Source organism: Saimiri boliviensis, chromosome 14 (genome assembly GCF_048565385.1).
Source record: "Saimiri boliviensis isolate mSaiBol1 chromosome 14, mSaiBol1.pri, whole genome shotgun sequence".
Lineage (NCBI taxonomy): Eukaryota > Metazoa > Chordata > Mammalia > Primates > Cebidae > Saimiri > Saimiri boliviensis.
In genome coordinates, this window is record NC_133462.1 from 42,706,697 (window position 1) to 42,727,926 (window position 21,230).

Below are 21,230 nucleotides of genomic sequence, written 5' to 3' on the forward strand. Positions count from 1 at the left end.
TTTCTCTAGAATTTTGGAGACATAACCAGTTGCTGTAGAAGACGTTCAAGGTATATTTCGTTGACTTCTTGTCCTTCAATTACGTAACATTTACTAAAAATATCACACTTTATATGTTCCTGATTCCAGCCAATGAGTAAGGCCCTTTACTCCAGCAGTAGGGCTGGAGTCTAATCATTGTTAATTTTTATAGCGTATTTTTAACATTATTACATATTGCATATGTATATTCTTTTCCAGCCCTACTGCTAAATCCTTGACCCGCTTGATCTAATTTAATCCTCACAATTAGGAGGTAGATACTATTTTATCCCCAGCTAATAATAGTGAGGAAACCGAGGCTCTGGGAGGTAAAGGTCTCAGGCCGAACCCAAGTCCAGGGTGCATCAGTCTGTCGCCTAACTGTAAGCCAAACCGGAAGTCCGTCTTCAACAGAGTCCCCACGACGCTTCCGGTGCCTCAAGGTCCCAAGGAAACCACCAATCACACTTCTTTAATATTTCCCAACCCCACTTCTCTCCATCTGCCCTCCTTTGGAGTAATGAACACAGCCCCAGTAGCCAGGCAGTGACTATTAACGTTATTTTGCAGAAGAAACGGTTCTTGGGGTCAGGCCGGGCTGTCCGCGGGCAGGGAAGCCTGGGATTCGAACTCTGGGCTCCGACACCTGCCGTAGTCCCAGCGCCCCCGTGTGGCGAGGCTGATTGAGAGAACTACATTTGCCAGCAAGCCACGCGAGGCGGCGCATGCTCAGTGGGCCAGGGCGCTACGCGGATAGAGGAGCCGGCGCCGGGACCGGAATCCTAGAGCTGCGGCTTCTGGGGGCGCGGCCCGGGCTATGCCGGGGCAGTCCTGGGGGCGCGGGGTCCTGGAGGCGGCACGGGGTGAGGCGGCCCCGGTTTGGGAAGTGAGTGTCCTCGAGGTGCAGAGCGGTGTCGGAGGGCGGACTGGAATATGGGATTGGGGCTGGGTCTTGAAGTCGGGGTCGGAGTCTGGAGTAGCGTTGAAGGTTTGGAGACTGGGGTCTGCTTTATGGCGTCCTGGGTGTCTGGTATTAAGTCCAGGGTCCTGGGTCTAAAGTTTTGGATGGGGGTATTGGGGGTTGAGGTCATGGGACTGGGGTCTTGGGTCTGGGGTCTCGGGGACCTGCCTCTGACGAGTCTGTAGAGTCAGGGTGTGAGGTCTGGGTCTCCAGCCTGGGTTCCGCGTCTGGAGGGAGGAGGACTTGCAAGAATCCGGGCTGGAGTGAACAGACTCCATTAGTTGGGAGAGGTCTGGGGTGAGAGCGACAGGGGCTCGGGAAGCCACTGCCTCACACCTTCCCATTCTGTGCCTCAGTTTGTTGTCTGTAAAATGGGAATCCGAACTTCCTTGCAGGGGTTGGTGAGGATTAGATTATGTGTCCTGTATGAACGGTACCCAGCTAGGGCCTAGCAACGGATAGGCACCCAGGAAACCTCAAGTTTTTTGTTTTGGGGTGTTTTTTTTTTGTTTTTTTGTTTTTTGACACGGAGTCTTCTTCTGTTGCCCAGGCTGGAGTACAGTGGTTCAATCTCGGCTCACTACAACCTCTGCCTCCTGGGTTTAAGTGATTCTCCTGCCTCAGCCTCCAAGTAGCTGGGACTACAGGTGTGCCCTAAAATGCCTGGCTAATTTTTGTATTTTTAGTAGAAACAGGGTTTCACCATGTTGGCCAGGCTGGTTTCAAACTCCTGACCTCGTGATCCACCCACCTGAGCCTCCCAAAGTGCCGGGATGACAGGCATAAGCTACCGCGCCCAGCCTTTGGGTTTTTTATTTTAATTTAATTTTTTTTTTGAGACAGGGTTTCAGTCTGTTGCCCAGGCTGGAGTGCAGTCGTGCAATCAAGGCTTACTGCAACCTCCCCTACTCTAGCTCAGGTGATCCTCCCACCTCAGCCTCCCAAGTAGCTGGGACTTCAGGCATGCACCACCACCGCTAGCTAATTTTTGTAATTTTTGTAGAGATAGGGTCTTGCTATGTTGCCCAGGCTGATCTTGAACTCGTGAGTTCAATCTGCCCTCCTTGGCCTCCCAAAATGCTGGGATTACAGGCAGGAGCCGCTGTACCTGGGCACAACTTCAGCGCTGACCCTCTCTCTTTCAGCTGCCTGAAGATGCCAGCCTAAGCCTGGAGACCAGGCATGGACTTCCCCACGATCTCCCGATCCCCTTCGGGGCCTCCAGCCATGGACTTGGAGGAGGCCAGGGACATTCTTGTGCCCTCTGAGGACCTCAGCCCTGAGAGCCAGTGGGATCCGGTGCCAGGAGGCCCTGGCAGCCTGAATCAAATGGAACTTGATGAGTCAAGCATTCAGGAGCTGGTGCAGCAGTTTGAATCTCTGCCGGGCGATCTGGTGGGCCCATCCCCAGACGGAGCCCCCTGCCCCCTGCACATTGCCACAGGCCACGGCCTGGCCCCCCAGGAGATCGCAGATGCCCATGGGCTCCTGTCTGCAGAGGCGGGCCGGGATGACCTGCTGGGGCTCTTGCGCTTTGAGGAATGCCCGCCTTCCCTACCTGGTCCTGAAGAGCCTGTACAGCCTGCCCCCCGACTGTTGCAGCCCCCTGAGGACCCAGAGGAGGATCCTGATCCCCCAGAATGGGTAGAGGGGGCGTCTGCTGAGCAGGGGGGCAGCAGAAGCTCAAGCAGTTCCCCGGAATCCTGGCTGGAGACCGTGCCTCTAGTTGCACCTGAAGAGCCACCTGCTGGTGCCCAGGTAGTGCCCGCCCCACCCTCCAAGTGTCCTGGACTGCCTGGAGCCAAGCAGGGCAACTCAGTCCTGCCCCTCCTCTGTCTTCTTCCAGAGCCCCGAGACCCTGGCTTCCTACCCTGCCCCCCAGGAGGGTGAGTGTCCTGCCCAGCCTGGCCTCAGGCGCCTAGGGTTCCCAGACAGCCAGAATCAATCAAAAGTTTGGCAGTCAGGATGAGGTTCTCAAAAGGGGGCTTTGGAGCAGGTGCCGGCTAGCCAGGGGGAGGAGAGCCAGCCTTGACAACGGGGTAGAGTGAGGAAGGGACCGTGGGCAGCTTTGGCAGCTGGTCACACTCAGTTCCAGAGCCGGGCTCGGCAAACTATAATCGAGGGCCAGATCCAGCTCGGTGCTGGGTCTCTTAGATTTCCAGCTAAAGATGGGTTTTGCTTTTTTTTTTTTTTTTTTTTTTTGATGATTTCTGTTATCCAGGCTGGAATGCAGTGGCTGGATCTCAGCTCACTGCAGCCTCCATCTCCAGGTTCAAGCCATCCTCCCACCTCAGTTTCCTGAATAGCCGAGACTACAGGTGCGTGCCACCACGCCCAGCTAATTTTATTTTGTCTATTTGGGTAGAGACAGAGCTTCACCATGTTGCCCAAGCTGATTTCGAACTCCTGAGCTCAAGCAGTCTGCCTGCCTGGGCCTCCCAAAATGCTGGGATTGCAGGTGTCAACCACCACCACGCTGGATGGCCTTGACTTTTTTTTTTTTTTTTTTTTTGGGGATGGAGACTCACTTTGTCGCCCAGGCTGGAGTGCAGAGGTGTGATCTCGGCTCACCGCAACCTCCACCTGCTGGGTTCAAGCGACTCCCCTGCCTCAGCCTCCCGAGTACCGAGTAGCCGGGACTATAGATGTGTGCCACCACGTCCAGCTAATTTTTTTTTTTGTATTTTTAGTAGAGACAGGGTTTCACCATGTTAGCCGGGATGGTCTTGATCTCTTGACCTTGTGATCCGCCCTCCTCGGCCTCCTAAAGTGCTGGGATTACAGGTACCCTGCCTGGACTTTTTAATGGATTTCTTTTTTTAATTGAAAGAAGAATACTACTTCTTGACATGTGAAAGTGATATCCTAGGATGGATATGGTGGCTCATACCTGTAATCTCAGCCCTTTGGGAGGCTGAGGTGGAAGGATCGCTTGAGCCCAGGAGTTGGAGACCAGCCTGGGCAATATAGCAAGACCCCGTCTCTACTGAAAATCTTTAAAGTTAGCCAGGCATGGCAGTGCATGCCTCTAGACCCAGCTTCTCAGGAGGCTAAGGCGGGAGAATCTCTTGAGCCCAGGAGGTCGAGACTGCGGTGAGCTGAGGTCACGCCACTGCACTCCAGCCTGGGTGACAGATTGAGGCTCTGTCTCAAAAAAAAAAAAAAGAAAAAAAATGCAGTTGAAATTTCAGTATGCATAAATAAAGTTTTATTGGTACAGATCATATTTGGCCATTCACGTGTGGTCCATGGCTGCCCTGCTGTTAGAACGGCAGAACTGAGCAGCTGTAGCAGAGACCTTGTCACCTCCAAGGCCGAACATATTTACTCTTTGTCCTTTTATAGAAAATGTTTGCCAATCCCTACCCTAAAATCATGGGAAGAAGAATTTCTGGCCCTCTGGAATGTTCTAGACTTCCCTAAAGATATAGGTCAGATAGTAAGTTCTGGCTGGGCAGGGTGGCTCATCTCTGTGATCTCTATTCTTTGGAAAGTGAGAGTTGGAGAGCTGGTCTCAGGAGTTGGAGACCAGCCTGGGCAACACAGCAAAACCCTGTCTCTACAAAAATAAAACCCCCCCAAAAATTAGCCAGGCTTGTGGCATGGGTCTGTAATTCCAGCTACTTGGGAGGCTGAGGCGGGAGGATCACTTGAGGCCACCATGAGCCAAGATAGTGCCACCACACTCCAGCCTGGGCGACACAGTGAGACCGCGTCCCAAAAAAAAAAAAGTCTGTGGTTGTGGAGGGGAGAACTGATGTGAACCTGTGGCTCTTAAGAAGGTTCTAGAATCATGAGCAGAGCCGTGATACCTAGGGAGTTCCAGGGCCTGGCGTTTTGTGTGTGTTTCTAGGTTAAAGGAACCCAGGCTGATGCGAATGCTCAGAATTGGTGAACAGAGCCATCTGGTTCTACTGAGACTGGAGAATTCTGGAACCATGGAGGAAATAGTTGCCTAGTGCTCTAGAGTACCTGGGCAGAGTATCCGATTATAGTGTAATCAGAAAGTTCTAGATGGTACTATAATGGAAATAGAACACGAGCCATATGTGATTTAAAATTTTGTGGGAGCCGCGGTGGCTCTGGCCAGTTGTCCTGCCGCTTGAGGAGGAGAGGCTATGCGTTCAAGGCTGACCTGGCAAAATTCAGAACCCCTCATTACTTAAAATTTTGTAGTTATCCACATTAAAAAATTTAAAAACAGGTTGGGCACAGTGGCTCACTGCTGTAATCCCAGCACTTTGGGAGGCCAAGGCGAGTGGATCATGAGGTCAGAAGATTGAGACCATCTTGGCCAACATGGTGAAACCCCGTCTCTACTAAAAATACAAAAAAATTAGCTGGGTGTGGTGGCGCGTGCCTGTAGTCCCAGCCGCTTGGGAGGCTGAAGCAGGAGAATTGCTTGAATCCAGGAAGCGGAGATTGTGGTCAGCTAAGATCGCGCCACTCACTACAGCCTGGGCGACAGTGTGAGACTCCGTCTCAAAAAAAAAAAAAAAAAAAAAATTAAAAACAGGTGAAATAACTTTTTTTTTTTTTTTTTTTCATTGAAATGGAGTCTTGCTCTGTGGCCCAGGCTGGAATGCGGTGCTTCAATCTCGGCTCACTGCAGCCTCCGCCTCCTGGGCTCAAGCAGTTCTCCTGCCTTAGCCTCCCGAGTAGCTGGGGTTACAGGTGTGCGCCACCACACCCAGCTAATTGTTGTGTTTTTAGTAGAGATGCAGTTTTACCCTGTTGGCCAGGATGGTCTCCAACTCCTGACCTCGTGATCCACCCACCTCAGCCTCCCCAAGTGCTGGGATTACAGGCGTGAGCCACCGCGCCCGGCGATCTTGATCTCTTGACCTCATGATCTACCCGCCTTGGCCTCCCAAAGTGCTGGGATTACAGCCGTGAGCCACCGTGCCTGGCCCTAGGGTGTGTTCTCTGTTTTCACCTCTATTCAGATGAGCCACATTTCAAGTCTGTGATGGCTACATGTGCCTGGTGATTTCCACAGTGAATAGCACATCTCTGGAACCCCAGAGTGGAGCTCTTGTTCCGGAATGCTTAGCTCCTGAAGGACAGTGGGCAGGACTGGCTGTGGTGTAAATTCACTTAGGGGTGTCCTGAACTGGGTCCTACCCTGTGCTTCTCGACCAGAATGCGGTACTTACTCGTTAGAACACACTGGGGCTACTGGCAGAGCTGTCTGGCTCTAGGTACCTCAGGGAATTTTAGACCATGGGAGTGAAGCTTTTTTTCTTTTTGAGACGGAGTTTCGCTCTTGTTACCCAGGCTGGAGTGCAATGGCGCGATCTCAGCTCACCGCAACCTCCGCCTCCTGGGTTCAGGCAATTCTCCTGCCTCAGCCTCCTGAATAGCTGGGATGACAGGCACGAGCCACCACGCCCAGCTGATTTTTTGTATTTTTAGTAGAGACGGGGTTTCACCATGTTGACCAGGATGGTCTCGATCTCTCGACCTCGTGATCCACCTGCCTCGGCCTCCCAAAGTGCCGGGATTACAGGCTTGAGCCACCGCGCCTGGCCGGGAGTGAAGCTTTTTATTTTGCCTTTTTGTTTTTGGAGATGGAATCTCGCCCTTTCGCCCAGGCTGGAGTGCAGTGGCGTGATCTCAGCTCACCACAACCTCCACTACCTGAGTTCAAGTGATTCTCTTGCCTCAGCCTCCCAAGTAGCTGGGATTACAGGCGTGCGCCACCATGCCCGGCTAATCTTTGTGTTTTTAGTAGAGGCGGGGTTTCACCCTGTTGGCCAGGCTGGTCTCGAACTCCTGGTGAGATCTCAAGTGACTCGCCCGCCTCAGCCTCCCAGAGTGCTGGGATTCCACACGTGAGCCCCTGTGCCCAGCCAGGAATAAAGCTTTATGTATTCTGGGATAGGTTAGGAATACCCTTAGAATCTCCGGTGTAGCCAAAGGTGTGAACTCCTGAAGGAGATTCTGGAACCACAGGAAGAGCTGCCTGATGCTGTGGTGATTAAGCTGCTCCAGAATCCTGGAGCAGGGAAGTCTGATTCTAGAGTGAGAATACGTTTCTAGAACTTCGGACAGGATTGCGATGAGACCCGTCAGAGAGTTCTGGAATCAAGGGTCAGAACCCAGCTGGGGTTCTGGACTGTATGGGAATGTTCCACACACGCCAGTTCTACAGCCTGGGAACAGAACGGCCCGCCGTCCCTGGCTGGCTGGAGACAGTTCTAGAGCGGTGGGCAGAGCCGGGCGGTTCTAGATTGATTCATGGAATTCCAGAACCCAGAAGCAGGGGACAACTGTCATTCTAGGATGTTGTAAGGTTTAGAAATAGGAGTGGGGCCGGGCGCGGTGGCTCACGCCTGCCATCCCAGCAATTTGCGGGGCCGAGGCGGGCGGATTGCTTGAGGCCAGAAGTTTGAGACCAGCCTGGCCAACGTGGCCAAACCACGTCTCTACTAAAAATAGAAAAATTAGCCAGGTGTGATGGCAGGCACTTATAATCCCAGCTACTCATGAGGATGAGGCAGGAAAATCACCTGGATCCGGGAGGCGGAGGTTGCAGTGAGCCGAGATCACGCCACTGCACTCCAGCCTGGGTGACAGAGCAAGACCGTGTCTCAAAAAATAAATAAATAAATAAATAGAGTGGGACAGTCTGGTTCTGGCCTGATCTTGGAATTCTGGGAACCCGGGGTGAAGGTATCTGTGGGTGCTACATCTGGCTTTGAATCCAGCCATCATCGGGACTCACTGAGTCCTTGAGAGGTGGACAGAAGGTTCTAGCCTGTGCGGGCCAAGCTGCTTGGATGGTTCTAGAACAGTGGGCACTGCTTCCTGGCTGGAGAGTGCTGAGCCACCAGCTAGAACTCCGCCTCCTAACCATCTCGGAGAGCACAGCCCCGGGGCAGAGCCGTGGGAGTGGGCTCCTGAGGGCCGGCCTGCTCCGCTGTCACCCTCAGTGCCTGGCCCCTGTGACCATGAGGACCTTCTGGAGGGTGTCATATTTGGGGCCAGGTACCTGGGCTCCACTCAGCTGGTGTCCGAGCGGAACCCGCCCACCAGCACGCGCATGGCCCAGGCCCGGGAGGCCATGGAGCGTGTCAAGGTGAGAAGAGGGGCCGGGGGCGGGCGGGCAGGCGGTGGGCTGCGGGCCGGGTCTGCGGAGGCCTCCACCTCCCACACCGCATCCACAGGCCCCCGACGGGGAGACCCAGCCCATGACGGAGGTGGACCTCTTTGTCTCCACCAAGAGGGTCAAGGTCTTGACGGTGGACTCCCAGGTGCGGGGCAGGGACCCGACCCCAGGGACGAGGGCGGGGCGGCCGGGCCTGGCGGGGGCCCCCAGCGCACGCGGGCTGCTTCTCCCCCCGCAGGAGGCCCTGATGGACCACGCCCTGCAGACCGTCTCCTACATCGCCGACATCGGCTGCGTGCTGGTGCTGATCGCGCGGCGGCGGCGGGCGCGGGGGCCAGCACCCCAGGACCAGGGCCGCCGCCTCCACAGGATGCTGTGCCACGTGTTCCACGCGGAGGACGTGAGCAGCCAGGGCATGGCCGTCTCCTGAAGCCCTCCCGACCGCACCGGTGCCCCCCGCTGCGCCTGGCACTTAGCCTCCCACCCAGAAGCTTATTTTTCCATTCTTTTTTTGGGTCAGGGTCTCCTTCTGTCACCAGGCCGAAGTGCACCTATAGCCTCCACCCCCCAGGCCCGAGTGATCCTCCCACCTCAGCCTCCCTAGTAGCTGGGACCGCAGGGATGTCACCATGCCTGGCTCATGTTTCCATTTTTTGTAGAGACAGGTTCTCGCTCAGTCTGTTGCCCGGGTAAACATAGGGTCTCAAACTCCCGGGCTCAAACGATCCACCCACCTCGGCCCCCCAGAGTGTTGAGATTACAGGGGTGAGCCACCTCGCCCAGCCTCCCATAAGCCTCCAAGACTCAGCCGACTCCCCGAAACCTTGCCCGCTCCTAGGTTGTCCCTGTGGGACCCCTGATGGGACCTGTCAGGCCCCAGGCTCCCTGGCTGGCTGGCTGGTAGTTTTTCCCACAGACCATGCACTCCCTCATTGTCCCCCAGTCCAGGGCTGCCCCCGCTCCCTTCTCCCTGTAGACACCCCAGGATCCGGCCATCTCTTCCAGCTCCCCCAAAGCCCCAGGGCAGGAGGCTGAGTCCTGGGATTCACCGCAGGTGGGGACAGGGGGGCTGAGCTCTGAGGCTCCTGGGGATTTCGGGAACCTGGAGGAAGGGGGTGGGACACCCCAGGGACACGCCACTCCTCCCCACAGGCTCAGCTCATCGCCCAGGCCATCGGGCAGGCCTTCGCTGCTGCCTACAGCCAGTTCCTGCGGGAGAGCGGCATTGACCCCAGCCAGGTGGGCACGCACCTGAGCCCGGGCACCGCCGGCCCCGGCCACCTCCACAACGGGGACCTGGACCACTTCTCCAACAGCGACAACTGCCGGGAGGTGAGCGAGGCGCTGGGCAGCCCCCGCCTGGCCCTTGACCACCCACGCCTGCACCAGGCCCCACCCAGCAGCCTCCGTGTCCCCTCTGTGTCTCAGGTGTGCCTCGAGAAGCGGCGAGGGGAGGGCCTGGGCGTGGCCCTGGTGGAGTCGGGCTGGGGCTCCCTGCTGCCCACAGCTGTCATCGCCAACCTGCTGCACGGCGGCCCTGCCGAGCGCTCAGGGGCCCTCAGCATCGGGGACCGCCTGACCGCTATCAATGGGACCAGCCTGGTGGGACTGCCCTTGGCCGCGTGCCAGGCTGCTGTCCGCGTGAGTTTCCCGGGGTGGCAGGGCCCCCACGCTCCCAGGAAGGGGCGCTGAGTCCCAGAGAAGCCCTCGGGGACACTGGGCCTGGGGAAGGAGGCCGCTTGTCCAGGGCACCTCCGTGGCACCAGAGCCAGGATAGAAATGTGGGTGGCCCAGCTCCAGGGCCAGGCAGCTTTCTATCTGCCAAGAAACAGCTGATGTCTAGGGGGTTGTTATGTTTGAGACAGGATCTCACTGTTGCCCAGGCTGGAATGCCGCGGCACAGCTGTGGCTGATTGCAGCCTTGACCTCCTGGGCTCAAGCAGTTCTCCTGCCTCAGTGGCCAAGTAGCTGGGACCTCAGGTGCGTACCACCACGCCCAGCTAATTGTTTTACTTTTTGTAGTTCACTATGTTGGCCAGGCTGGTCTTGAACTCCTGGCCTCGAGTGATCCACCTGCCTTGGCCTCCCACAGGACTGGTGTTACAGGCATGATCCACTGCGCCGGGCCATGTTTTTGAATCTTTTTTTTTTTTTTTTTTTTTTGGAGATGGAGTCTCGGTCTGTCACCAGGCTGGAGTGCAGTGGCGCAATCTCAACTCACTGCAACCTCCGCTTCCCGGGTTCAGGTGATTCTCCTGCCTCAGCCTCTCGAGGAGCTGGGACCACAGGCGTACATCACGACGCCCAGCTAAATTTTTTTATATTTTTAGTAGAGACGGGGTTTCACCATGTTGGTCAGGGTGGTCTCGATCTCTTGACCTCGTGATCTGCCCGCCTCAGCCTCCCAAAGTGTTGGGATTACAGGCGTGAGCCACCGCGCCCGGCCTGTTTTTGAATCTTAACCTTTGTTGCTCAGATGGGGAAACTGAGGCCCAGAGATAGGGAGGGACTTGACCCAGTCAGAGGGATGAGGCCACGGTCTGCACAGCCTCCTACAGAACGTTTGCCACCCGCCTGGAGAGCCCGGCCGTCAGCTTGGCTTGCGGCCATAAGGAAGCCGTAGGGCTCGGTTCAGATGGCTTCCACCCCAAGCCCACTGGGCCCCAGTGTCCTTCACCACATCAGAGGCTCTGCCAGAACTGAGCCCCTGGACTCCAGGTCTCTGGTTTACAAGAGGGTAAACTGAGGCCCAGAGGGGGCTACAGCCTGCCAAGCTGTCCGGCAGCTCAGCGACGCCAACGGCCCCCGTCCCGCAGGAGACGAAGTCGCAGACGTCAGTGACACTCAGCATCGTCCACTGCCCGCCCGTCACCACGGCCATCATCCGCCGGCCCCACGCCCGCGAGCAGCTGGGCTTCTGCGTGGAGGACGGCATCGTGAGGCCCCGGCCCCTGGCCCGGGTGGAGGGTGGGGCGGCCCCGAGCACGGCCCCTGAGCAGCGACGCCCCTTTCGTCCCCCAGATCTGCAGCCTCCTCCGCGGGGGCATCGCCGAGCGCGGGGGCATCCGCGTCGGCCACCGCATCATTGAGATCAACGGGCAGAGCGTGGTGGCCACGCCGCACGCACGCATCATCCAGCTGCTCACCGAGGCCTACGGCGAGGTGTGCGGGTGGTGGGTGGTGGCCCGGGGCGTCCCCCGCCGCGGCCCTGGGCCCGCCCTGAACCCTCATCCGCCTCCGCTCCCCAGGTGCACATCAAGACGATGCCCGCCGCCACATACCGCCTCCTCACCGGCCAGGAGCAGCCCGTGTACCTGTGACCGCCCGTCCCCCGCCCGCCGCCGTGCCTTCGCCTCCACGGCCCTGGAGTCCCATCCCGGGCCCGCCTTGGCTGGCCAGGGCCCCAGCGGTTCCTGGTCCTGTATGATTTCCTAATCCAAAAACAGTAAAAGCTTATCCAGTCGGCAAAGCCTCGGATCAGGCTCTGTGGGACGGAGGAAAGTGAGTCCGGGCCGCCCCCCGCCTTGTCCTTCCCGGAAGCCGTCGGAGGCCGGGGCTGCGAAAATACTCGGTTTATTAAAGAACAGGCGGAGGGAGGCAGGGTTGCAGGTTCTGTGGGGAAACTGAGTCCCAGCCCCAGGGAGGGAGGAGGAGGACGGACCGGCTGGCAGCTTGGGGGAGGTCACACGTCCGTGGCCGGCCCCCAGTCGTAGCCGTCGTCGTCGGAGGATTCCACGTCGCGGGCTCGCGTAAACTTTTTCTTCAGAGCTTCCTGTTCGTAGGTTCTGGGGACCAGGAAATAGAATCGAGGCTGTGGGTGAGGAGGGTGTGAACGTGCCCACCAGAAACTGAGGCCAACTGCCTGCTGGGCATGGGCGGGGGGTGGGTGGGCAGAGATCAGCACGTCTGGCCATTCCTTGTGTTGTTTTTTTCTGTTTTGGGCTTTTTTTTTTTTTTGAGACAGAGTCTCGCTCTTGTTACCCAGGCTGGAGTGCAGTGGTGCGATCTTGGCTCACCGCAACCTCCGCCTCCCGGGTTCAAGGAATTCTCTCGCCTCAGCCTCCCGAATAGCTGGGATTACAGGCGTGCACCACCACACCCAGCTAACTTTGTATTTTTAGTAGAGACGGGGTTTCTCCATGTTGGTCAGGCTGGTCTCGAACTCCTGACCTCAGTTGATCCGCCGCCTCGGCCTCCCAAAGTGCTGGGATTACAAGCGTGAGCCACCTTGCCCGGCTGGGTAGGGCCTTGTTCGCAAACTCCTATGCATCCCTCAAAGCCCCAGCTGCAATGTCCTGCCCTTCAAGAAGCCTTCCCAGTCCTGCCCCAGGAAGTGGATTCCTACTCCCTTGGCCCTGATGATAACAGGGCTTACAGAGGCTCTGGCAGGCTCTGTCTTCCCCACTAGGGCGTAGGGGCACCGTGGCGGCAGTGCTTGGATGTAGCACTCTGCCTTAACCCCAGAGTCTGAGTCCCAAGGGAAGGGTTGGGGGCCCCCAATCTGGCATCTGGAGCTCTTACCGCATGCTGTCCTGTCGCCACTGACCCTGCGGGTGGCGGCTGTCCACCTGGGAGGAGAGGGAGAGAGGAGCTTCGCAATTCACCCCAGAGCATGGTAAGTCGGGATCGATCCCTGCCGTCATCCCATCCCCCACCCTGGCCCGGGCCGTGCTGCCCATGTGTTAACTCCCTGACAAGTATGCGGGTCATCCCCAAACCTAAATGAGGAAACTGAGGCTGGGATAGGGGAAGGCCTCAGCTGAGACCTCCTAGCCTGTCAGCAAAGGGGGAATTGGGTTTCTCTGCGCAGGTCCTTACAGGGCCACTGCCATGAGTTCGTGTATGTGAGGGACTTAGAACAGTGGCTGCTCCACATGCAGGCTGCCACGGACAGTTGAGCAGGTTGGGTACCGCACAAGCCCAGGAAAGTCATCCTAATCCTAGAGTGTGGAGGATGATGCTGAGGAATAGAGACTCACAGCTACATACACGTGTTACCGTTACAACAGCTGGGTACAGTGGTCCACGCCTGTAATCCCAGCACTTTGGGAGGCGGAGGCAGATCACCTGAGGTCAGGAGTTCGAGACCAGCCTGGCCAACATGGTGAAACCCCGTCTCTACTAAGAATACAAAAAAAAAAAAAAAATCAGCTGGGCAAGGTGGCGCACGCCGGTAGTCCCAGCTACTTGAGAGGCTGAGGCAGGAGAATCCCTTAAACACAGGAGGAAGAGGTTGTAGGGAGCCAAGATCGTGCCACTGCACTCCAGCTTGGGTGACAGAGCAAGACTGAAAAAAAAAAAAAAAAAAAAAAAAAGACCGGGCGCAGTGGCTCACGCCTGTAATCCCAGCACTTTGGGAGGCTGAGGCGGGTGGATCACAAGGTCAGGAGTTTGAGACCAGCCTGGCCAAGACGGTGAAACCCCATCTCTATTAAAAATGCAAAAATTTGTCAGGCATGGTGGCAGGCACCTGTAATCCCAGCTACTCAAGAGGCTGAGGCAGGAGAACTGCTCGAACCCGGGCAGCAGAGGTCCAAGTGAGCCGAGATCGCGCCACCGCACTCCAGCCTGGGCAACAGAGCAAGACTCCGTCTCAAAAAAAATGGCTGAAGTTGCTCAGTGCCACGTGGGTCTCGGCCACCCCAAGTCTGAGTCCCGGTAACCGATCTGACCAGGGAAGCCGTGTTCATTGACCTTTTGGTAGAAAACAGGCTTCCCAGTGTGTGTCTGCCCTGTGCTAGGGTCCCCTCCAGAGACCCTTCCCAGGACTGCCCCCCATGTCCCTCACACCTGGGCCTCCCGGTGAGCAGAGATTCTCCCATGATCCCTCGGGCTCTGGGGCTCCTCTGCCTGCACAGGCTCCGAGGACCGGGCCAGGGCCAGAGCCGGGGGCTCGTCGTCCACATCCGTGTGGGCACCCCCCTCGCCGTCCGTGCAGCCCTCGCCGTCGGTCTCGTAGTCGCTGTGGACACGGCTGTCGCAGCTGAGGTCGGCGGAGCTGTCGGCCAGGCCGCGGTGAGGGAGGTCTAGGCTGTCCTCCAAGGAGCCGTCCAGCTGTGGGGTGAGCGTGGATGTCGTGGCTGGCCCCGGCCAGGACCCTAGTCCCCACCCACGGCAGCCCCCACCTTCAAATCCAGTCCCAGGTCAAGGCAACGATCCTGGCGCCTGTAGTCTCCTGGAGCCTTCACTGTCAGACTCCTGGTGAGCTGTGTCCATTGACCCTTCACCCGAGGGGCTCAGCCCCCAAATCCAAGCTGAGCCCCAAACCTTGACTCCAGCCCCAGAAGGCTCCATTCTCTTTTTGGGGTGTGTGTGTGTGTGTGTGTGTGTGTGTGTGTGTGTGACAGAGAGACAGCCTCATTCAGGTCGGAGTGCTGTGGCGCGATCTCTGCCCACTGCAACCTCCACCTCCCGGGTCAAGGGATTCTCCTGCCTCAGCCTCCCCAGTAGCTGGGATTACAGGCATGAGCCACTGTGCCCCACTGACTCCGTTCTCAAAACAGCTCCTCCGGGCCGGGTGCGATGGCTCACACCTGTAATCCCAGCACTTGAGGAGGCTGAGGTGGGTGGATTACCCGAGGTCAGGAGTTTGAGACTAGCCAGGTGTGGTGGCACGTGCCTGTTGTCCCAGCTATTTAGGAGGCTGAGGCAGGAGAGCCGCTTGAACCCAGGAGATGGAAGTTGCAGCGAGCTGAGATTGAGCCACTGCACTCCAGCCTGGGCAGCAGAGCGAGACTCCGTCTCAAACAGCAGCTCCTCCCATCTCATCTTGCCCCAGCTTCCAGGCCAAGACCCTCACCTCAGGTCCCAACTTGACGTCAGCTGCAGTCGTGACCCCCGACCAAGCCCTAACCCCAGACACAAAGCTCCAGACCCCAGCTGGGCCAGGCAGGGTCTGTGGGACCCCCGTGCCCCCCGCCCACCTGCACCACAGCCGTACCTGATCTTCCGCCGTCCAGATGGGCCGTGTCTGCTGCTCTCGAATGATGGCCTTGAGCTCCTGGTACCAGGCATCACTCGTGCCATTCAGAGCGATGGTGGCTGCAGGGAGGGGACATTAGTGTGCGCAGGAGACTCAGGCCGGGGCCCACCCGCCTACCCTGGGACATCCAACCTGTAAAGAGGTGGCCACTGTGCTTCCGCAGCTTCTGGGCTTGGGCGTAGAGGCGGCGGGAGCTGCGGCGGGAGGCAGGTGCCAGCCACTGGCGCAGTGCCTTGAGGGCCGGCCGGCTCTCAGGGGCAAAGAAGACCACGATGGGGTAGTACTGCACGTAGTTGAGGCGCTCGATGGCGGAGGGGGTCACATCCAGGAGCGCATGCTTGTCCTGGGCCAGGCCGGCAGAGGTTGGGGTGAGGGTGATTGCAGTAGGACAGAGAGAGAGAGAAAGATGGGAAGGTGAAGAGTCTCGGGTCAGAGTGGACCCCAGCCTCTCACATCCACGGGCTAGCATGTCGGGGATGAGGGTGGGTAATAGCCCAGGCCACAACATCCTGGGGCATCCAAGCCCCAACTTGAGTCTCGCTGCCTCTGCCCACGTTTGACTCCGGGAAGCCCTTTTCTGCCTCACAAAGCCTCCTAGAGGAGCTCCATGGGAGGCTGCACTCGTGGGGTGCGGGCTGGAAGGCTGCGCTCGGGGGGTGCGGGCTGGGAGGCTGCGCCCGGGGTGTACGGGCTGGGAGGCTGCGCCCGGGGGGTGCGGGCTGGGAGGCTGCGCTCGGGGGGTGCGGGCTAAGAACAGGTCAGAACGTTCAGCTGGATGCCCAGGCCTCGGCATCGCCCATCCATGAAAGGCACCTGTAGCAGGACCTGGCTTACTTTTTCTGCAATCACTCGCACAGTGTCCAGTTTGATGATCTTGGAGGGGCTGTCCGTCTTGGACACAGTCTCTGCAGACGGGGGAGAGGACCAGCAGCTTCAGGAGGGCAGCCCCCGGCCCTCAGATTCGTGCCTACCTGCCCCGCCCCTGCTGCAGAAGCCACCACAGCTCCCCACTACCCTGGAGAGAAATCCCCCAGCAGCAGTCCTGGTGTGGGCCCCAAGTGCCAGACGTTGCACTCACGTCCCCTCCTGACCTCAGCCCTCACCTCCTCCTGAGGAGTGGGGCCAGCTGGTACTGGCCTATGTGGCAGATGGAGAAACTGAGGCTCAGAGACAAAAGGCCACTGCTCAGGGTCACAGGGTCAGAGGCCTGATGCTGAGGCCCAGCTGCAGTCCCTGGCTCTCTCAGGCTCAGTCCCAACTCCGGGACTCTGCTCAGGCTGTGACCTCTCAGGAAGCTCCACTGTCACCCCCATCTGTCTTCTAGGACCTAAAAGGAGCACTGCTTCCTCCAGGAAGCCCTCCTGTATTATGTGAAGTTTCAGGAAGGAGACGCAGCCTGCCACAGAGGGATTCAAGGAGGGAGACGTGACCTCTTCCCCCACTTTTTGTTTTTGTGGTTAAAGACGTAAAATTTGCTGTCTTGTTTAAATTAAATTCTTTTTTCTTTTATAGAAACGTAATTTTGCCATGTTGCCCAGGCTGGTCTCAAGCTCCTGGGCTCAAGCGATTCTCACACCTTGGCCTCCCAAACTGCTGGGAGTTTTAGACATCAGCTACCACACCTGGCCAAAATTTGCCATCTTAACTATTTTTGGTTTTTGTTTTGAGACAGGGTCTCCCTCTGTCACCCAGGCTGGAGTGCAGTGGCGTGATCTCTGCTCACTGTGCCCTCCGGCTCCTGGGCTCAAGCAGTTCTCATGCCTCAGCCTTCTGAATAGCTGGGATTATAGGCATGCCATCCCTTCCGGCTAATTTTTTGTGTTTTCAGTAGAGACGGGGTTTTACCATGTTGGCCAGGATGGTCTGGAACTCCTGACCGCTGTGCCCGGCCTCCTAAACCGTTTCATAATTGTTTCTTTTTTTTTTATTATTTGTTTTTTTGAGATGGAGTCTTGCTCAGTCACCAGGCTGGAGTGCAGTGGCTCGATCTCAGCTAACTGCAACCTCTGTCCCCAGGTTCAAGTGATTCTCCTGCCTCAGCCCGAGTAGCTGTGACTACAGGCATGTGTCACCACGCCCCGCTAATTTTTGTATTTTTAGTAGAGAAGAGGTTTCACCATGTTGGCCAGGATGGTCTCAATCTCTTGCAGTCCACCCACTGTGGCCTCCCAAAGTGCTGAGATTACAGGTGTGAGCCACCGCGCCTGGCCAGTCATTTCTATGGTTGTGAATTTGGGGTCTTTTCTAGAGACCTTGCCTGTCCTGTTCACTGCTGTCTCAGAAGATCAATAAACTTCTCTGCAACAAGTAACAGGTGGTACGTTGCCTCAGCTGGCAGTGGCCACCGGTGAACTGTATTAAGAAGGACTCAGAGGCTCTAAATCCAGACAAACAGTGGCAGGATTGATTGAGCATGTCTGGCCTGGGCATTGGAGGGGGCACTGGTGGCTCACCTGCCTCATATTTGCCGTCATTAGTCTAACTCTTCCCCCACCCCCTGCAAAACAGCAGTTGTTAAACGATTCACCAACGAGGTTTCCAGGGGATCTGGCTTCTCACCTGCGATTTCAAACTGGTCAGGCATCTCGGCAGTCAACTTCTGCATAGCAATGTCGGCCACGGGTCCCAGGATCACCACTGGGCGCTTGAAACTGGCTGAGGGGCAGAGACAAGTGAAACAATCAGGGTCCCATTTGCGGTAAAGACTGCTAATGTGTTTTACAAACGCCTCTACTTCCTTATAATAAACAGCCTATTTAACCAGGACCGTGGCTGCACAGCCAAAGACTGCATCTCCCAGTGTCCCTTGCAGCTAGGGATGGCCATGTGAGTAAATTCCAGCCAATGGAGTGCAAGCAGAATTGATGTGAAGAAACCAGCATGACTGGGTTTCCTCCTTCAAGAGCAGGAATTAGCACCTCTCCTGCCTTCATTCCCTTTCTCCCTGGCTGCAGAGTCTCTCTTAGCAGTTGAACCTAGCTCACTCATAGTCAACCTAAGGGCCACATCTGGCCCACTGCCTATGTTTGTCGATAAAGTTTTATTGAAACAGTCACAGCCACTTGTTAATGTCCTGTCTGTGGCTACTTTTGAGCAAAGCTGAGCAGTTCTGCCACAGACTAGCCCACAAAGCCTGGAATAGTTGCTGTGTCATCTTTTGCAGGAAAAGTGTGTTGACACCTGGCCTACCAGATACACCATTTTACCACTGAAGACACAGTCACAGAAGCATCTTGAGGTGGGGAAAAGCAGCACCTCAGGATCTTGGCAAGTTAATCCTCCTTTATCCCTTTCTTTGTTTTATTCACTTATTTTTTTGAGACAGTCTCGCTCTGTCACCCAGGCTGGGGGTGCAGTGGCTTGCTCTCAGCTCACTGCAATGTCCCTCCTCGTTCCCAGGTGTAAGTGATTCTCCTGCCTCAGCCTCCTGAGTAGCTGGGATGACAGGCACCAGCCACTAGCTAGTTTGTTGTATTTTTAGTGGAAATGGGGTTTCACCGTGGGGGCCAGGCTGGCCTCACACTCCTGACCTCAGGAGATCCGCCCACGTCAGCGTCCCAAACGGTTGAGATGACAAGTGTGAGCCACTGCGCCTGGCCCCAGAAGTAGTAGTTTTGATAGCAGGAGAGTGGTTAGATATTCCTTCTCGGCTGGGCGCGGTGGCTCACACCTGTAATCCAAGCACTTTGGAGGCCAGGGTGGGCGGATCACCTGAAGTCAGGAGTTCAAGACCAGCCTGACCAACACGGTGAAACCCCATTTAAAGAAAGAAATTCCGGGCCGGGCGCGGTGGCTCACGCCTGTAATCCCAGCACTTTGGGAGGCCGAGGAGGGTGGATCACGAGGTCGAGAGATCCAGACCATCCTGGTCAACATGGTGAAACCCCGTCTCTACTAAAAATACAAAAAATTAGCTGGGCATGGTGGCGCGTGCCTGTAATCCCAGCTACTCAGGAGGCTGAGGCAGGAGAATTGCCTGAACCCAGGAGGCGGAGGTTGCGGTGAGCCGAGATCACGCCATTGCACTCCAGCCTGGGTAAAGAGCGAAACTCCGTCTCAAAAAAAAAAAAGAAATTTCTTCTCTCTTTTTCTTTCTTCCTTTTCTTTCTTTTCCTTCTTTTTTTCTTTCCTTTCTTTCTCTTTCCTTCCTTCTTCCCTTCCCTCCCTCCCTCTCTCCCTTCCTTCTTCTCTCTCTGTCTCTCTTTTCCTTGTCAGTCTGTGGCCCAGGTTGGAATGTAGCTCACTGTGGCCTCACTCTCCTGCCTCAGCCTCCTGAGTGGCTGGGACAGCTGGGACTGCAGGTGGGCCCCACTCTGCCCTGCTGTCTCTTTAAATGTGCTGTAGAGACGCAGTGTTGCTTTACCGCCCAGGCTGGTCTGGAACTCCTGGTCTCAGTGATCCTCCTACCCGAGCCTCTCAAAGTGTTAACGATTATGGGTGTGAGCCACCAGTCCACAAGACTGTGCCTTTTAGAGGCTGGATGCTGGTGAACAGGTGTGCCACCACCTCTGCGTGGAGCCTCCCAGGGCCCCCTCCCGCCTGGGCCCACCTTCTCGAAGTACCACTCGTTCATAGGGCGGGTAGTGGCCCTGTCGGGTCAGGGCTGAGAGGTCCTCACGGCTCCGCTGAGTGGTCTTCTTGGCCCCTCGACGGAGACCCCGCAGCCGCCAGAACTCGGCCCGAGCATTGGAGCCTGCGGAGGAACCGGGCCCGGCTCCCACGGCCCTCTGGGCAGCTTCCAGGCTGGCCAGCTGCTCCGCCCTGCGGAGAAGAGGGGACAGTACTGGGCACTGGGGTCAGCAGCACGACGGCCCCAAAGACGCCCTCGTCCTCCCCCTGGGAACCTGTGGACTGGCTACCTCATATGGCAAAAGGGACTTTGCAGATGGGATTATTCTTTCTTTCTTTCTTTCTTTCTTTCTTTCTTTCTTTATTGAGACAAGGTCTTGCTCTGTCGCCCAGGCTGGAGTGCAGTGGCACAATCTCGGCTCACTGCAACCTCCACCTCCCGGGTTCAAGCAGTCCTCCTGCCTCAGCCTCCCGGGTAGCTGGGATTACAGGCGGCCGCCACCGTACCCAGATACTTTTTGTGTATTTTTAGTAGAGACGGGGTTTCACTGTGTTAGCTGGCATGGTCTCCCATCTCCTGACCTCGTGATCCACCCGCCTCAGCCTCCCAAAGTGCTGGGATGACAGGCGTGAGCCGCCGCACCTGGCTCGTTTCTGGGCATCTGTTGCAGCAGCAACAGGAAGCTCATGCCAGCCTCAGCTGGGTCCCGCCCCGTGCCTTTGTGACCGTCCTCAGAGTGAGCCGGCATCGCTGCTCAGCAGGGCCAGCGTGCCCACGTCTCACGGGGAGGCCGAGGCTGGGGCGGGAAGGCCACGCTGTGGGGGCGCACGGTCCGCACCTGCTCTGGTTGGGAATGATGCCCCGCTCCTGCTCCCGCAGATCACGACCCATGCGCACCGCCAGCCAGTGGCCTCCTCGCGCGTGGTTCTGCCCGGGGCCCGGGTACAGCGTGTCCAGCACGTGGAAGACGTCGCCACGGGTGAAGCCCAGGCCGGACGGCGGGCTGGGCTCCAGCTCAAAGTGCGTGCGGATGTAGAAGGAGTCGCCCACGCGGGACTGCACCATTTTCCAGAAGACTGGGGAGAGGAGGCGGCCACGTGAGCTGCCTGGCTGCAGCCTGCTCGTAGCCTCCCCTCAGGGTAGGCCTGGAGGGAGGGACCCCGCCCTGGGGACACTTGGGGCCCTCTCTCTGCAGGGGCCAGGAGAGGGAAGGAGGGTGCAGAGATGCAGCTTTGACCACACCCCTGCGCTCACCATCAGGCCACACAGCCAGGGCCTCCCCTGACACACACACACGCCTCCACACACACTCACTGTCCTGCTTCCGCTGTGTCAGCAGCTCCATCTCCTCGCCTGGTGGCAGCGCCAGCAGGAACTGCACTGCCTCCTCCCGAGTCAGGTTCTGGAATGGCACGTCATTCACCTGCCAGGAAGCAGGGACAGCTGTAGGCTAAGGCTCCGGTACCTCCTGGCTGTGCCTGAGAGCCTAGAGCAGGCGTCCCCAAACTTTTTACACAGGGGGCCAGTTCACTGTCCCTCAGACCGTGGGAGGGCCGCCACATACTGTGCTCCTCTCACTGACCAC

The 21,230-nt window shown here is 57.3% G+C and overlaps 2 protein-coding genes across 5 annotated transcripts in view; one reads left to right on the top strand and one right to left on the bottom strand.

Annotated features, from left to right (window-relative positions):
• The first annotated feature begins 531 nt into the window (after positions 1-531).
• APBA3 (amyloid beta precursor protein binding family A member 3) lies at positions 532-19,149 on the top strand. Its single transcript, XM_003938802.4, has 11 exons — positions 532-907; positions 2,128-2,740; positions 2,829-2,868; positions 7,918-8,063; positions 8,152-8,238; positions 8,332-8,493; positions 9,246-9,425; positions 9,522-9,734; positions 10,910-11,029; positions 11,115-11,255; positions 11,342-19,149. Exons 2-11 carry the CDS (start codon positions 2,165-2,167, stop codon positions 11,411-11,413), a joined length of 1,737 nt encoding a protein of 578 aa, XP_003938851.3. The 5' UTR covers positions 532-907; positions 2,128-2,164; the 3' UTR covers positions 11,414-19,149.
• TJP3 (tight junction protein 3) overlaps positions 11,651-21,230 on the bottom strand; it is a 42,023-nt gene continuing 32,443 nt past the window's right edge. For all 4 annotated transcript variants that reach the window (XM_039466192.2, XM_039466191.2, XM_039466190.2 and 1 more), the window contains 10 exons: positions 20,960-21,068; positions 20,484-20,721; positions 19,625-19,836; positions 17,635-17,730; positions 15,910-15,980; positions 15,208-15,418; positions 15,034-15,134; positions 13,884-14,147; positions 12,615-12,661; positions 11,651-11,878 (listed from right to left, as the gene is read on the bottom strand). In XM_039466192.2, coding sequence (XP_039322126.2) covers positions 11,776-11,878; positions 12,615-12,661; positions 13,884-14,147; positions 15,034-15,134; positions 15,208-15,418; positions 15,910-15,980; positions 17,635-17,730; positions 19,625-19,836; positions 20,484-20,721; positions 20,960-21,068 — 1,452 coding nt within the window. In that variant the 3' untranslated portion in view covers positions 11,651-11,775. The remainder of the gene's footprint in view (positions 11,879-12,614; positions 12,662-13,883; positions 14,148-15,033; positions 15,135-15,207; positions 15,419-15,909; positions 15,981-17,634; positions 17,731-19,624; positions 19,837-20,483; positions 20,722-20,959; positions 21,069-21,230) is intronic.